Source organism: Sus scrofa, chromosome 7 (assembly GCF_000003025.6).
Source record: "Sus scrofa isolate TJ Tabasco breed Duroc chromosome 7, Sscrofa11.1, whole genome shotgun sequence".
NCBI classification, from domain to species: domain Eukaryota; kingdom Metazoa; phylum Chordata; class Mammalia; order Artiodactyla; family Suidae; genus Sus; species Sus scrofa.
Window position 1 is genome coordinate 38,624,451 of NC_010449.5, and position 17,195 is coordinate 38,641,645.

General features: G+C 53.0%; 1 protein-coding gene across 2 annotated transcripts; it reads left to right on the forward strand.

Annotated features, from left to right (window-relative positions):
• Positions 492 to 16,960, forward strand: RSPH9 (radial spoke head 9 homolog). 2 transcript variants are annotated; one of them, XM_001929514.5, is made up of 5 exons: positions 492 to 1,631; positions 5,386 to 5,551; positions 9,062 to 9,191; positions 9,662 to 9,808; positions 16,733 to 16,960. In XM_001929514.5, the coding sequence occupies exons 1-5, from the start codon at positions 1,405 to 1,407 to the stop codon at positions 16,891 to 16,893; spliced, it is 831 nt and encodes a 276-aa protein (XP_001929549.1). In that variant the 5' UTR covers positions 492 to 1,404; the 3' UTR covers positions 16,894 to 16,960. The 2 variants fall into 2 exon arrangements, with proteins under 2 accessions (XP_001929549.1, XP_005666103.1); XM_005666046.3 differs by lacking the exon at positions 16,733 to 16,960 and adding an exon at positions 10,042 to 10,315.

Here is a 17,195-nt window from a genome sequence, read left to right on the forward strand (position 1 = left end):
TTCTGATTCATTAGTCCTCTCCAAAGGAATCCAGATCAGTTAATTGAGCAATAAATCTCATCTCTTTTCCTGACAACAAGCCTGCTGAGGCACCTGTTTATCCCTTTGACCTTGGCTGGGCCCTCCAGAGGTCGATGTGAGGAAAGAGTCTCTAGCCCAGGGAGTGAAGAGCCCCTGCTGCAGTGGAGTTCTGGCCTTTTATCTGTTGCTACCATTCAAGCCTAAAAGCAGATGTGGGGCCAGAGATAGGTAAATGTAGGTGGTAGGGAAGGTATAGTTAATGTGAATGAAAGTGCTGGTGGGAAAGTCTGGTCTGTAAAGTCATCCTGTGGTACCCCTCTTTGCCCCCCTCCTTTCCCAGGTGTGACCTGTGTCTTGCCCCGCTGCCTAGGTCTCTGCCCTTTAGGTGGAAGAGCCCTATGGAAGGGAGAAATAGACATCAGTGAAGACTGAAGAGTGGAATGGATGGACCTGAGTCTGTAAGACTGGGCTTTGAGGGGAATTAATTGCCTTAGAATCCTAGAGCCAAGAGCACCTCACATTCTTTTCTTTTCTTTTTTAATTTTAGTATTTTCTTATTAAGTATTTTAAAACCATGTGCACTCCAACAGTATCTCAGTAATCATGTCTAAGGAGTTGTAGATGTAGATTATCTAGTCACATCCACTTGTTTTACATTTAGAAAATGAGGAAATTTAAGTGTCTTGCCCAAGGTCACCCAGAAAAAAATAATAATAACAACTTTTTTTGAAGTACTTAACATATACAAACACACAATTAAAATGCAGCAGAACTCTATGAATTATCAGCATTTATAAATGGGGATATTTAGAACAAAGTGATTAAGTACCTTTTCCAAAACCATGTCACTAGTACGTGATGGATGGAATTAAATTTCCAGTAACCCTAATTTCAAAGCCTATGGTATAAACCAACCAAATTCTTTTTCTTTTCTTCATAGCTAATTCTGAGGCCAAAGAAGGACATGACTGGTATGAAGTGATACACCTAGTCCCACTGTTGTATTATTTTTCTTCCCAAGCCCCCATGGCATGTACAGTGTGGACTCAGTAAGTGTCCACTGGCTGGAAGGGCTTAGGGAAGGCAAACATATCCCTGGATTTGGGCAAATTGGGACCTTCCACTAAGCCTACCTATTTTGTGGGGGGTGGGGAACAAACCCACGCCGGTGCCGTAACAACTGAACACATCCAGTCACCTACCCCGGAAAGGAAGCAGGAGGGGACTAGCTTAACCAGGCTTTTCCAAAGGGCTTCCTGGGAAAGCTGGCTGGAGGCCGCAGGTGGAATCCTGCTTCCGGTCTGCCCGAGGGGCGGGGCTTTGGGTCTCCGTGGACGCGCTTCTCCTAGCAACCTGCGGGCGTTGAGCGGGGAGGCTTGTGCGATGGACTCGGAGAGCCTCCTGCTATCGCTGGAGCTGGCGTCGGGCAGTGGGCAGGGTCTCAGCCCAGACCGTCGGGCCTCTCTGCTCACCTCCCTTACGCTGGTTAAACGCGACTACCGTTTCGATCGGGTCCTTTTCTGGGGCCGCATCCTCGGCCTCATCGCTGATTACTACATCGCGCAGGGCCTGAGCGAGGACCAGCTTGCACCTCGCAAGACTCTATACAGGTGGAGGCTGCAGGGGAATACCGAGGGGAAGGCCACGGGCTAACGGGGCGGGAAGGGGTGGGCAAGGTCTGAAAGGGCGGGGCCCTGGGAGAACTTAGAGACTGGTAGGTTTATAATAGAGGCTGGGCAAGAGGAAAGTTCCCAAAGAATGGAGACCCAGAGTAAAAGCAATGTGTGAGCCTGGTGTGGCCCTGGCTTTTCAGAATTCAGCTGGGAGACAGGTCAGAAGCCTGGGGTGGGAGGGCATGGTGTGGGGCTCTTTGGAAGCAGGTCACGAAGCACCTTCCGTGCAGGTGTTTGCTCACAGCAGGAGGGGCTCTAGAAAGTAGTGAACAAATGGTGAATGGAACAGAAGGGATTTAGAACTGGAGAAAATGCCTCGGACACCATCGTACTAGATCCTCCAGCCTCTTTTTGACCACCCCCCACCCTGCAACGTTGATGGGGAGCTCACCATTTTACAAAGCAGTCCATTCAGGCCGCAGGAGGTTGAAGATGTCATTTACCTACTCACGCATGAATCCAACATTGTTTGGATCCTGTGCTAGACTTGAGGTTACAAAGATGGCTCAGTCTCACTCCTATCTCCAAGTTAGTCACATCCTAGGGAGGGAGACTGAGGTGTAACCCAGCAATTACAGCCAAGTGTGTTAAACTAGGACAAAGGGGCGGGCGTTCTCCTAGAGAGCAATTAAATAGGATTACTGAGGGAGTGACTTTGAGATCTGAGAGATGATTAGGAGTTCTCCAGGAAGGTGTGGGGGAAAGCCATGCCAGTTAGAGGGAACAGTTCTGCAAACTTGTTGGCTGGAGCTGGCTTGGAGTGTTTGGGAGAACAGTGGGTAGGCAGACATGGCAGTGACAGCCTAGGGTTTTATATAGAACTGGATGGAGAGCCCAGGGGGGTTGAACTTGTCCTGAGGGCCTTTCAGCAGGAAGAGTCTGCTCAGACCTGTGTGGGCAGCGTGGTCTGGAAGTGGGTGTTTGGTTGCAGTGCCCAGATGAGGGGGACTTGAAGGGAGGAGGTAGCTGAGGGAATGGATCATAAGGGAGGGACTGGAAATATTTCAGTGGTAGAAGTACTGGGATTTGTGACTGAATGGGGGAAGGTGAAGAGGAGGTCAAGATTGACCCTTCCTTTTAGCTTAGGCAGCGGGGTTAGTACTGTAATGTGAGGTGGGCAGGGTGGCAAGGAGGCATATTAAAGTACAGGTCCGAGAACAATTTGGACTGAAGATAGAGATTTTAGATAGACTCATTTTATTTTTTTGAGACTCATTCTGTAAATTTTATTGATCTAGACAAAGGGAATTCAGTGCTAAAGAAGTCCTTGTCTTCACAGAATTTTTTTTTTTTTTTTTTGGTCTTTTTTGCTTTTTCTAGGGCCGCTCCTGCAGCATATGGAGGTTCCCAGGCTAGGGGTCGAATCAGAGCTGTAGCTGCCGGCCTACGCCAGAGCCACAGCAACGAGGGATCCGAGCTGCGTCTGTGACCTACACCACAGCTCACGGCAACGCCGGATCCTCAACCCACTGAGCGGGGCCAGGGACCAAACCCACAACCTCATGGTTCCTAGTCAGATTTGTTAACCACTGCGCCATAACAGGAACTCCTTCACAGAATTTATATATATAAATTTTTTTTGCTTTTCAGGGCTGCACTCGTGGCATATGGAGTCTAATCGGACTAGTGGTCTAATCGGAGCTGCAGCTGTCGGCCTACAGCACAGCCACAGCAGTGGAGGATCTGAGCCTCATCTGAGACCTACACCACAGCTCACGGCAACACCAGATCCTTATCTCACTGGGCGAGGTCAGGAATGGAACCCGAATCCTCATGGATACTAGTTGGGTTCGTTGACCACTGAGCCAGAATGGGAACTCCGAGGTAACCTTTGAGAAGAGACCTGAAGCGACCAAGAGAGTGGGCTGTGTGTTTATATGAGGGAAAGGCATTCCAGGCAAGTGCAGTGGAACCTCGTGGAGACTCACGTGGCTGGAGAGGAGTGAGTGAGGGCGAACATGGCAGCATGTGAGAGGGGCCAACACATTGTGCAGGGCCCTGTGGGGCACTGTAGGGACTTGGCTCAATGGGAAGTCATTGGAAGCTTCTGCACAGAGACACAATCTGGCTTAGGTTGTAACACTTGGGTGGGGACCAGGCTGAAGTGGGGGCAGGTGTGGACATGGGGAAACCAGTGAGGAAGCTACTGCAGTATCTGGGCGAGAGTAGGTGGTAGCTGGGATGATGTGGAAGCAGTGAGGGGATGAGAGGCAGGTGGACTCTGGACATCAGCTGGGGAGGAGCTGGGTTCTGGGAGTGGGTAGTGAGATAGCAGAGAGAAAAGGGGTGAGAATCGATCCCTGGGAATATTCAGGGCACTGGAGTGGGGAGAAGGGAGATGTCAAAAGAAACAGAAATGGAAACGCATCTGTTGGCTTTTGGGTCTCAGATGACCTCCTTCTGAGCAATGTCTTGGGGTGTCAGGAGCAGAATCATGGTGCATTGTTGGAAGAGTGAAAGCAAAGGGGAGGAGGTGCTCCCAAAGGGCAAATTATTCTAGATCAGCGCTGGGGAAGAGGAGGGAGGGACAGGAAAGGCGCATGTGCTGAGGAGCATGGGTTTGAGGGCTGTTGTTTCAGAAAGCTGGGTGGAAGTTCCCGTTGTAACTCAGTGGATTAAGAACCCGACTAGTTTGGAGTTCCTGTCGTGGCTCAGTGGTTAAGGAATCCGACTAGGAACTGTGAGGTTGGGGGTTCGATCCCTGGCCTTGCTCAGTAGGTTAAGGATCCACCGTTGTCGTGAGCTGTGGTATAGGTTGCAGATGTGGCTTGGATCCCCTGTTGCTGTGGCTCTGGTGTAGGCCGGTGGCTACGGCTCCAATTCAACCCCCAGCCTGGGAAACTCCATATGCCGTGGGACCCTAGAAAAGGCAAAAAGACAGAAAGACAAAAAGACAAAAAAAAAAAAAAAAAAAAAAAAAAAAGAACCCGACTACTATCTGTGAGGATGAGGGTTCAGTCCCTGGCCTCGATAGTAGGTGAAGGATCTGGCATTGCTGTAAGCTGCTGTGTAGGTCGCAGATGCAGGTCGGATCCCACATTGCTGTGACTGTGGTGTAGGCTCCACCTGCAGCTCCACTTCGACTCCTGGCCTGGAAACTTCCACGTGCTGCAGGCAGGCAGGAAGTTAGGAAGAAAGGAAGGGAGAAAGAGAAAGAAAGGGTGTTTTTATGTTGTGAAGGACCCAGTGGAGAGAGGAGGGAGAACTCATGAGCAGGGGGCGGGCAGGGGATGCAGGCCCTGCGTGGATGAGGGAAGAGTGAGAAGACATCCCCCACCTGGCAGGACATGGGAAGGAAGGGTCTGGGCTGGCGATGTCCCTCAGGACCTGGAGGAGGAGAGCACCTTGAGCCTGAGCTGGGCTTTCCTGGGCCGTGGGGGTGATGGCTGTGCTTTTGGGGCTGTGCTGAGTGTGAATTTGGGGCTCGCCAGAGCAGAGGCACTTGCAGTTGAGGAAAGTCCACCTCCCAGATGCTCACCCACGATCTCACAGTCCAGATATCTAGGAAGAAACCCTTGGCATCTCTTGGCACATCGAAACTTTTAAAAAGCCAAGGTGAATTTACATCACAGATGGGATGGGGCGCACCCCAGCCACTCAGGGGGCAGGTGTGACTGCCAGTGGCTTTTCTTGGGCCTCACCCCTGGGGAGATGGGAGGTGGAAGGGGAGTCACGGGGATGTTGTTGGCAGCCTGAACTGCATGGAGTGGAGCCTCTTGCCCCCCGCCACCGAGGAGATGGTGACACAGACATCCGTGGTGAAAGGCCGCTTCATGGGGGACCCCTCGCATGAGTACGAGCACACTGAGCTGCAGAAGGTGAACGAGGGCGAGAAGGTCTTTGAAGAAGAAGTAGTGGTGAGTGAAGACAGGAGGAGGAGGGGGCCTGTGTGCAAAAGGCCTGGGCCACCCAAGCCCAGCCCAGCTGACACGGCGGCTCCGGCAACCGTTACCCTTACTGCCCCCATGGCCAGCCTGGCCTGGAGTGCTGGACGTCTAAGGCCCTGTGCCACTGTGCCCGTCATCACTTCATTCTCACAGCTCTGGGAAGTTAGTTGGTACATTACCAGGTGGTAGAGGAGGACCCTGAAGTGTAGAGAGAGAGGTTAAGTGACCTGCCTGGGGTTACACAGCTCCTGAGCCGTGACAGGGTGGGGAGGGGGTGGGCGGCTCTTGTGGAAGCTGGAAAGAAGGGGGTCTGTGCTGCACCTGCAGTAAGGGGTGTGCGTAGGTGCTTATATTTTTGTATAAATTTTAATTTTACTAGATAATACATTTACGTGGTTCAAAATTCAAAGGTACGAAAAGAATATACTAAAGTTTCTCTCCCACCTTGTCCACCAGAATATAGTGTTCTATATGAGTGTGTGTGTCCAAATCTTTGTGTGTGTGTGTGTCAAATCTTTTTTTGTTGTTGTTGTCTTTTTTGTCTTTTTAGGGCTACATCCACAGTACATGGAGGTTCCCAGACTAGGGGTCTAATCGGAGCTGCAGCTGCCGGCCTACACCACAGCCACAGCAACACGGGATCCGAGCCACATCTGTGACCTAGACCATAGCTCATGGCAACGCCGGATCCTTAACCCACTGAGCAAGGTGAGGGATCGAACCCGCAACCTCATGGTTCCTAGTAGGATTCGTTTTTGCTGTGCCACAATGGGAACTCCGTGTGTCCAGATCTTTGTGTGTGTGAGTGTGTGTGTGTGTGTGTGTGTGTCCAATTTTGCTACTCAGAGTGTAGTCTGGATCAGAAGCATCACAGCCCTGGGAGTTAGAAATGTGGAATCTTGGGCCGGCATCAGGGTCTGAATTTTAACACATTCCAAGGAGATTCAAATACACATTAAAGTTAAAGAAGCTTTGTTTTGAGAGACATCTTATGTGATTACAAACCTCAGCCATTACCGCTCCCCAGGATATTCCCTTGCTGTCTTCAAAAACAATCCAAACCAGGAGTTCCTGTCGTGGTGCAGTGGTTAATGAACCTGACTAGGAATCATGAGGTTTCAGGTTCGATCCCTGGCCTTGCTCAGTGGGTTAAGGATCCGGCATTGCTGTGAGCTGTGGTGTGGGTCGCAGACGTGGCTCAGATCCCGAGTTGCTGTGGCTGTGGTGTAGGACTGCGGCTATAGCTCTGACTCAGCCTGCAGCCTGGGAACCTCCATGTGCTATGGGTGCGGCCCTAGAAAAGACAAAAACAAAAAAACCCCAAAAAACCCAAACAACAACAACAACAACAAACCAAACCAAATGGTAGCATGTTACACAGTTTTAAAGCACATTGCTTTTTTTTTTTTTTCCCACCCCAACAATATATTTTGGAGATATTTCTATATCACTACCTTGAAGAGCCTCCCCATTCTTTTTTTTTTTTTTTTTTTTGGCTGTGCTTGCAGCACATGGAAATTCCTTGGCCAGGGATTGAACCTGCACCACAAACTGCTGCAATGACAACGCGGGATCCTTAACCTGCTCCACCACAAGGGGACTTCAAGCCTCCCCGTTCTTTCTGGCTTTGTGTGAACGTACCATATTTCACAGGTGTATTATTCATGGAAATGTTGGTTTCCAAGTTTTAGCTCTGATCAGTGGTACCCCAATAAACGATCCTGTACCTGTGTCGTTTCCCATGGGTGCGCTGGATCCGAAGGACCAACTGCTAGAAATGAGACTGCGAGGACAAAAAATAACCAGCCCAAATTTTGAACCTAGACAAACCCGGGATTCAAAACTCAGCCTCTGCACTTGAACCCAACTGATGCCAAGTCCAGATCTAGGCCTGTGATGCTTCAGCTGCAGCCCTTGCCCACCTGACAAACTTAACCTCCCTTCAGCTGTATTTTCTGTAGAATCAGGATTATTTTATTTACTCACAGGTTTGTGCAGATTGAATAAGGTGACACATTTAAAGCTCCTGCCCTGGACGCTCATTAAGTATTAGTTTCCATCTCTTTGTAAACAATTCTAGTCAGCAGCCCATGGGAATGGGTGGCTGAGTGACTGGGGAGCTCCTGGTGACATGTTTTCCCTGCCAAGTGCTGCTTTTCCCAAACATCTCTCTGAAGTCTGTTTGTTCAGGGTTGCCCTTGACATTGATTATAACCAAATTTCATCTGCATAAAAATGTTATGGTATAGGGTGGTGCTTGAGAAACAATGTTAAGAGCAGAATAGGAAACCATATAAACTAAAACTCAGGAGTTCCCTGGTGGCCCAGCGGTTAAGGATCTGGCATTGTCAGTGCTGTGGTGCAGGTTTGATCCCTGGCCCGGCAACTTCTGCCTACCGTGGGCATGGCCAAAACGAACAAACAACTGTAGCTCTAATCTTCCTTTGAATAATAGGCATAGGAGTTCCTGTTGTGGCTCAGTGGTTACCGAATCCGACGAGGAACCATGAGGTTGCGGGTTTGATCCCTAGCCTTGCTCGGTTAAGGATCTGGCATTGCCGTGAGCTGTGGTGTAGGTTGCAGACATGGCTCAGATCCCGTGTTGCTGTGGCTCTGGTGTAGGCCGGCGGGTACAGCTCCGATTCGACCCCTAGCCTGGGAACCTCCATATGTTGTGGGAGCGGCCCTAGAAAAGGCAAAAAGACAAATAATAATAATAATAATAATAATAATAGGCATAAAAAAATAGAAGAATGTATGTCAACATGTGAATACCTTTAGGAAGTAGAATTAAAAATGGTTTTAATTCTCTTAGGTATATTACAAAATATTTCTCTATTACCTGAATATTCTACCGTGAGCCTGTTAGCTTTTGTATTTAAAAAGGCAAAGTAAGCAACATTAAAATATGATAGGATAGTATGTTTCTGGAAGGATACATAAGAAACCATTAATGGTGAAGGCAATGGGTGACCAGTGTTGAGCTGGGAGAGACTGCTTTTTTTTTTTTTCAATTTTATTTTTTATTTAAAAAATTTTTCTTTTTCTTTTTAGGGCCGTACCTGCGACATATGGAAGTTCCCCGGGCTAGGGGTCGAATTGGAGCTGCATCTGCCAGCCTACATCACAGCCACAGCAACATGGGATCTGAGCTGTGTCTGTGACTTACACCACAGCTCATGGCCATGCTGGATCCTTAACCCACTGAGCGAGGCCAGAGATCGAACCTGCATCTTCATGGATACTAGTCAGGTTCTTTACCCGCTGGGCCACATTGGGAACTCCTTTTTTCAGTTTTCATTACTGCACTCACCACCAGCATATATTACCAATATAAGAAAGGAACAGAGGGAGGGAAGGCGAGGGCGCAACTTCCATGATTTCTGTGGACCTGGCATCTACACTGTGGTGACCCAGGTCACGTGGTCATGCCAAGGGCCCTGGCACAGCCCTGGCAGGATGTCATCTCCTGGTCCTCAGGTCCAGATCAAAGAAGAGACCCGTTTGGTGTCCATCATTGATCAGATCGACAAGGCTGTGGCCGTCATCCCCCGAGGCGCCCTCTTTAAGACCCCCTTTGGACCCATCCATGTCAATCGGACCTTTGAAGGTGAGTTCTCTGGGGGCCTCTCTCCAGGCCAGAAGGTGGCTCTTCCTGAGTGTAGTCAGACACATGTCTGGGAGTCCAGGGAAACCCTCCTACTTTCTCAGAGAAGCAGAACTGTGGCCACAGCGCTTGGAGGGTGTGCCCAGCAGCCTGGCATCAGTGCTCGGCACAGGTACCCAGTCACTGGGCTCTGTCTCTTCTCTGCCCAAGGGTGGGAGAGCCTCTGGCCACCTGGGTCCAGGGATTTGTGTGGAGCTGGGCTCCCCATGCTTTCGCTCTCTCCTCTTCCGTGTTCTCTCCTCAATACAGGATCTGAGCCAAGCTCAGGCTGAGAGAACACTGCTCCCTTTCGGCCCTTCAGTTCCCCGTCAGTAGCTGAATCCTCTGCAAGCCCCTTGCAGTCCCCAGTCACAGAGGAAGGGGGCAGTGGGGCTCGGGGCTGACCCTCCTTCCCACCCGCTGCCTCTTTGTAGGACTGTCCTTATCTGAAGCCAAGAAGCTCAGTTCCTACTTCCACTTCCGGGAGCCTGTTGAGCTGAAGAACAAGACCTTGCTTGAGAAGGCCGACCTGGACCCTTCCCTAGACTTCATGGACTCCTTGGAGCATGACATTCCCAAAGGTAAGAGCCTGTTATGTGGAGGATGTTGGATCTGCTGCGAGGTCAGAGCAGTGGGCCATGCCACCTGTCCTCTCCTCTGAAAGGAGGGGGGGACAAGGGCCTGGGTGGGCGCTGGGGGTTCACTGTGGGGCCCTGAGGGGGGCGTTTCCCCACGGCCCAATACAAGGCTCAGCTCAGCAAGCAGTTGGTGTTTGTGGACAAAAGGATTGATTGTCTTCCATATGCTTCCACAGCCAGGAAGTCTCTCGGTGTCTCTTGATTTTCATATCCATCTTGAATAGAGGCAAGTTGGGAATCTCCCCTGAAAACATTTCTGAAAACATCACTGAAAGTACTAGCCGTACAAACATCTCTGCAGTTGGTTTTGGGGTTAGATCCAGTGCTTGGTGCTCAGTGAGTGGGTGCTGTCTGATTGGCCCACCTGCTAAGGAAACGAGTTCTGTACATTTTTTTTGGGGGGGTGTGTCTTTTTAGGGCTGCACCCATGGCATATGGAAGTTCCCAGGCTAGGAGTCAAATTAGAGCTGTAGCTTCCAGCCTACACCACAGCTACAGCAACACTAAATCCAAGCCATGTTTGTGACTTACACCACAGCTCACGGCAAAGCTGGATCTTTAACCCACTGAACTAGGCCAGGGATCGAACCCGCATCCTCATGGATACTCATGGTGTTTGTTACCACTGGCCACGACAGGAACTCTCAGTTCTGTACATTTGCCCCCCTGCTATATGTGCTGTACTTTAAAATCTTAAAATGTCAACTTCAGAGCCTTCCTGTGCTTTAGGGCCCACCTGGCTCAGGCAGACAGCTGGCAGTTGGCGGGGCCACAGAGACCCCATTTCCTTCCCCTGGGCTCCACCAGTAGAGCCAAGGGTGTCCTGGGAAGATGCAGTTTCTTGGCCGCTGCATCGAAGGCCAGGTGCCAGGCTTGGGGCGTTTTGGGGGCCAGACCCAAGGCAATGACTTGGCAGCCCTGCCTCTCTCCCTCCCCTTGTTTGGTGTTCTGAGAACTGGAGGGAATCTGTTGTTGACGATGGCAAAGATAATAATAATAACAGTTCATAAAAGCAGTGACACTGCTTACTGTGTGCCAGGCACAGTGCTCAGTCCTTCCCACACCTTTTCTCATTTTAATCTTCACAGCTGACCAGTGAGGTAGACACTATTATTATCCCCATTTTACAGATGAAGAAACAGGCTCAGAGAACTAAACGCAAGGACACAGTGTTAGAATGTTAGGCTCCAGGGCTCTGGCCTTAACTGGGGTCAAGTAGATGGTTTTTCAATCTAAGTGGACAGTGGGACCGACAGGACAGTGGTCACCCTCCCCGCTAGAGGGAAGCACTTCAGAGGAGCAGTGAGCAACCCAGTTGGGCTGGAACTCGGGGGGGGGCAGGTGAGATGGCAGCAGTGGCTGAAGGTAAGGGCTCTGGAACCAGAAAGTCTGGGTTGAGGTCCTGAATCTGCCATCTACTAGCTGGGTGACCTCAGGCAAGTCCTTGAATTTCTTGTGCCTCAATCTCTAAAAGGCAACTAATGATATCTTCTACCTCATTGGGTTGTTATGAGAATTAAATGAGTTAACACACATACAAAACATTTAAAATAACACACAGTGAATAAGGACTCAAATAAAAGTACTTATGATTATCTTTTCTTTTTTTAGCTGCCCTCTGGTACATGGAGTTCCCGCGCCAGGGATCAAATCTGAGCCATAGTTGGGACCTAAGCTGAAGCTGTGGCGATGCGGATCCTTAACCCACTGTGCCAACCTGGGGATCAAACCTGCATCCCAGTGCCCCCAAAATGCCGCTGATCCTGTTGCACCACAGTGGGAACTCCAAAAATTAATAATTATTACTGATAATTTAAAAATAATTGGGAGTTCTCATCGTGGCTCAGCAGTAACCATGAGGTTGTGGGTTCCATCCCTGGCCTCACTCAGTGGATTAAGGATCCGGTGTTGCCATGAGCTGTGGTGTAGTTTGCAGACGTGGCTTGGATCCCGCGCTGCTGTGGCTGTGGTGTAGGCTGGCAGCTACAGCTCCGATTTGACCCATAGCCTGGGAACCTCCATAATGCTGTGGGAGCAGCCCTAAAAAAGCAAAAAGCAAAAAAAAAAAATTGGAGTTCCTGTTATGGCTCAGCGGTAACGAACCTGACCATAAGGACACAGGTTTGATCCTGGCCTCGCTCAGTGGGTTAAGGATCCAGAATTGCCACATAGGTCGCAGATGCAGCTTGGATCTGGTGTTGCTGTGGCTGTGGTGTAGGCTGGCAGCTGCAGCTCCGACTAGCCTGGGAACTTCCATATGCTGCAGGTGTGGCCCTTAAAATTGAAAAAATTGCTGATATTATTTTTAGTGGCAAAAAGGCCTTAGAGTTGGGTTGGACTGGCCTAGGAGGGCCTAGAAGGCCAGGGAGTAGGAGGCCTAGACCGCGGCAGTATAAGCTACTGGTGGCTTGTGAGCAGGTCTGTGATAATAAGGCAGTACTGCATGGAAGGATGGAGAAGGGGCAAGTCAGGGATCTGAAGGCCCTTTCAGAGCTACTGCAGTGCCCCAGGAGCTCAGCCCAGGGCCCAGGTGGGTGAGGCCTGCCGGCAAGGAATGGCTACTCTGACCTCTGCCACACGGGGGCGCTAGAGTCAAGCTCCCTGAGCATAGAAAGGGGGTCCTGGGACTGTGAGAAAGATGAAGATGGTTTATAGAGGATGGGGCATTTCTCATCCATCAGACACACTTTCCAGACTCCCATTACCTCCTCCAGCTCTGCGCTCCCAGACTGGCTAGCAGCTGGAGGGAGCCAGGAACGCTGTGGTGGTGGGACCCAGCGCTGGGGGCTGAGTGGTGGGCCAAGAAAATCCTCTTAGTGCTCCTAGTCTGCAGGCAGCAGTGCCCCCCGCTCCCTGATTCAGGGTGGGGCTGGAAAACTCTGCCTTATCTTTCTCACCTGCATCGGATGCTCCTGGCCAGAGGATGTGACACTCCCTCCACTGTGCCCAGTGACTGGGGATAACACAGGGGCACCTCCTCCTCCTCGGAGCCTCACCCTCTGTGCAATGTGAAGGGCCTGGAGGGTGCTGGGGCCTTTTCAGCTGTGACCAAAGCTGACCAGATGGGACGTGGGGGCCCAGCAAAGTCTCTATAAGGGAACCCCATCTTCCCTGTCTGTCCTGCCATTGGGGTAAAGGGGACACAGGAAGAAGCTGTCCTGCTGTAAAGGGGAATGTAAGATCTGGAGCTTGGGGGTCTTTCTCAAGGATGCTGGAGCCAGTTGACAAGTGGACTCATCAGGCTCCTGGAGGAACAGGATCTGGGCCTGGGAGGTGGGTGGGTTGCAGTGGCCTGGGTCCCTGGACATCTTGCCCTAACAGTGGGCCTTAGTGTTGAAGGGTCAAGCAGTGACTGAACATCCTAGTCCTCTCCTGCATGTTGCTTTGTCCTTAGTGCTGGAGCCTGAGGAGCTGAGAGCTCCTGGCATCCCCTGTGTGGGGGCCTGAGCGGAGGAATGCTCCTGGCCTGAACTTGGGAAATTGCACAGCTTCTGGGCCTCCAGCTCCCTTCCTCACAGAGCCACCACCAGAGAGCCTCCAGGAAGTCAGGCCAGCCTTTTCTCATGGTGGCTTGGTGGGGGCCATGGTGTGGGGGCGAAAATGTGGGTGGTCGGGGGAGAACAGACCCCGACTTCGCTCCCAGACTCCCTTCCTTAACTGTAGGTGAAAGAGCAGGAGCTATGGGGCTGGAGGGGCTGGGCTGCCCAGCAGGGCCAAACTCCTAAGGCAGATTGCCCTGGAACACCAGCATTGACTGGAGGGATAGAACTGGGGAGTGTTTTTTGCCCAATGGGACTGCTGTTTCCTTTCTGGGTAAGGTGCCTCACAAACGAAGTCACCTGGATGTCCTGGGAAGTGGGTGGGGTGTAGGGCAGAGCACCTGTCCTTGCTCCACGCCTGATCTCAGGACCTGCCGGGCCGCTAGAGCTCCAGCACAATGCCCAGCTCAGGCAGCAGAGGGCAGCCAGGGGCCCGCCTGCCTGGAGAGCGGCCTTTAGATCACAGTGGTTGGGAAGAGGTGGTAGACAGGGGAAACAGTGTTGGAGAGGGGTGGAGAACACGGTGTTGTCTGTGTGTGTGTTTGTGTGTGTGCGTGTGCATGCCCGCAGGTGGTGCCTCCTGCGCAGCTCCATGGCAGCCGGGCTGACAGGTGCTCAGCCTTCTGGAGCATGGGACCTGGCCCTGCCCACCAATAAGACTGGGCATTCTTTCGCCTGTGTCCCTGTCTCCACCACGCCCCTTCCCAGATCCTGTGGCCCTGGTGTTGGGGGAGTGGCTGCCTTGAGAAGGGACCCATGGTCATTGGTGTACGTGTGTCAGGCTGTGCAGTGCTGGTCTGAGGAGCAGGTTTAAGCCATCCGCTGCCCCTGGATGGCCCAGAACCCCAGCCTGGTCCACTGTCCTCCTCAAACTTAATCTCAGAGCTTTGCTGCCTTGCTTCCTGGAGGGCAGGAGAATGTAACTATGATGAGCCCCCACCCCCACCCCCAGCCTGAGGCTCCCTTCCCCACGAGCAAGGTGGGTGAGACCCCCAGGGGCCAGGAAACCCAGGACTTCCTGCTAATGCAGGAAGCTCCCTTCCTGGTTTACCAGTTCGTATCGCACCACATCCTCAAAAATGAGTGGAGAAGAGTGACTGCCCTGGGCTGCGAGCTGAAACCCAAGGTTGCAGGAGGCTGCTTCCTTGCCAGCAGTTGCAATCAGAGGGTGAAGGTGACAGCAAGTGCCTGGCTTCCCAGGTAGATGCTATGTGACCCCTGGCACGTTGAGTCTGTTTCCTGGGTGACAAGTGGGCCAGGGACAAGGAGAGGATAGGAGTGTGACAGGAATGCAAGGGAAGGAGGAGGCAGTGTTGCTGGCTGCCCGGCCCCTCACATGCCGCTCCTGCACCCTGCCAGCACCCTGGACCTGCTTGGCACTGTCCCCATCCTGGTGAGGGCACTGTATCTCTCTGGCATCACCACCACTTCCTCCTTGTTCTTAGCTGCGCTGGGGGAAGCGCTTGCTGATGAGCCTAGGCCCCTCACCTACTGGATGCCAGAGGTGGCCAAACCCTGGGTGGGCAGGCTGGTGCCAGGGGAGGCCAGGACCCTACCCTTGCCCAGGGTATAAGGCGCTGGCAACAGGGCACTGCCAACAGTGGTCTGGGTTGGGGGACTCTAGGATCCCAGTTCTCCAGGGTAGAACTCGGCCTAGGGAGGCCGCAAGATGCCCACCCCTGGTGGGCAGGGCCTGACCTTTTGCAGCTCCAGGGGGCTGTGTGACCATTGGCTCCAGGGGCAGGGAGGGACTCCCCAGATGACGCGCTGGGCACTGGCAGAGGAAGTGAGGGGGCTGTTATCCGGGGTCTGTGCTTCTGGCCAAAGGCTGAACGCAGTGCGCTGGGAACACTTTGTCCTGTCACACCCCCTCTCCTGCTACCCCCAGGCAATCTGTTTTCTGGAATGAGTGACTACAAAAGCAACAAGCTAAGGCCTCTAGAACTCTTTAGGCAGGTCTAGGAGGTAGAGGACTGCAGGTACCCAGAGAGGAAAGCTGTGGAAGCTAGGGAAATGCCCCCACTTCTCCGAGCAGGAAAGATCCCCGCCCCCCAACCCGGGCAGTGCCCCAGCCAGAGCTCTGGGAATACATGAACCACCTTCTTTCTTCCAGATGCTGCCTGGCCTGCCCTGAGCGGGCCTGGAGTAGGGTCAGGCCCCCACAGTGCCCTTCTGCTTTACCGTCTCGTGCATGGGTGGTGACACTTGGTAGAGCACAGTGCTGAGGTTGCCTCTGGGCGACCTCTCCCTAAGCAGGCAGGGCAGGGCTGAGTGGCCATCAGGGCCGGGGTGCCTGGCGGTCAGGTCTCTTGGATGCAGGGTGGCCCCCTGTGGGTGGGGCCTGAGCTATGAGGCTGCTGGGTGTGGAGTAACCAGGGTTGGGCCGTGGCTGGAGGAGGCCTGGGGGCATTGGGAGCCAGGCAGCCGGGCTGAGCTGGCAGCTGATGAAGGCCTGGGCGCAGCTCTCAATGCATCACTGGCTGGTCCAGCACCAAAACCTTCAAAGCGTTTGCCTTTCTGGCAGGGCCTGGAGCAGAGCTGTGGCTGGGCCGGGAGAGGCCCAGTGCACAGGGGAATAGAAGCTCCAGATCTGCATCCAGAGGCGATTTTCCCATGCTCCTTCCTCCCACACAGCGGCTCCCTCCCTTGGTTCTGGAGCTGGATCAGGCCCTTCCCGCCAAGTCCTCATGGCTGCACAACTCAGCCCCAGGTTGGGCTGCTCCTGTCTGGGGAGCAAGAACCAGGGCAGAACCCAGGACGGACAAAGGCTCATTAGCTGCAGCTCCAGGCCTCTCCTGCCCCAGGATGGCTTCCAGTCCACCAGCTGCCAGAAGGGGCTGACACGGCCACACTTCTCTATAAGCCTGGTCGGGTCTCATCCATCGCAGAGCAGAGGCGGCTGGGCCTGGGGGACAGCAAAATGCAAACAGGGGCAAAGTGCCCCAGGACTGAAGGCCATTGGTGAGCACCCTTAGTGCAGGAGGAGGAGCCTGGGGGGCCTCCCCCAGCCCTGCCCTGACAGACTGTGGATTCAGCTCCCTCCCCCACGCAACCTTTCACTAGACTTGCTGACAGGAACAAAACCGACTGCTTTGAGTTGCACCTCTTTTCCTTCCCTTCGCCCTCCCTCTGGAAGTGGTTTTAATGAGCAGTGAAACGGCTCAAAGGCGGTCAGGGAGTGAAGCACCGGGGGTATTAAATTGTCTTCCCTTTTCCCTGTGGAACCTTAATGCCCAGGCCTGGCTGCCCGAAGCTCAGGGCCTCTGTACGCCCTGCAGGGCTCTGGCTTCACTGTGCCCAGGCCTGTCTCCTGTCGCCTCCCCCCCAGGGTCCTGGAGCATCCAGACGGAGCGGGGCAACGCCCTGGTGGTGCTGCGCAGCTTGCTCTGGCCAGGCCTCACCTTCTACCATGCTCCCCGCACTAAGAACTGCGGCTACATCTACGTGGGCACCGGCGAGAAGAACATGGACCTGCCCTTCATGCTGTAGGGGGGCCACCCCCGGGAGTGAGAATGTAGAGCCTCTAAAGTATCTTCATAAAGTCCGGCGAACTGGGTCCGTTCTGTGCTGCTGCTTTCCCTCATCTCCGCCTCCATCTGGTGTCCAGGCTGAGCAGAGGCCCAGCTCCACAGTGAGGGGCAGCGGGGATGACTGGGGAGGTGACAGCTGGGAGCCCTTCAAGCAGGGCTGCTTCTTGGCCGCAGCCCAACTCACCTCCTCCTTGCAGTCCGCCCAGGCCTAAGAGCTAAGAGCGGTCAGTAGTGAGGAAGGGAACCTGTCTGGCCCATGAA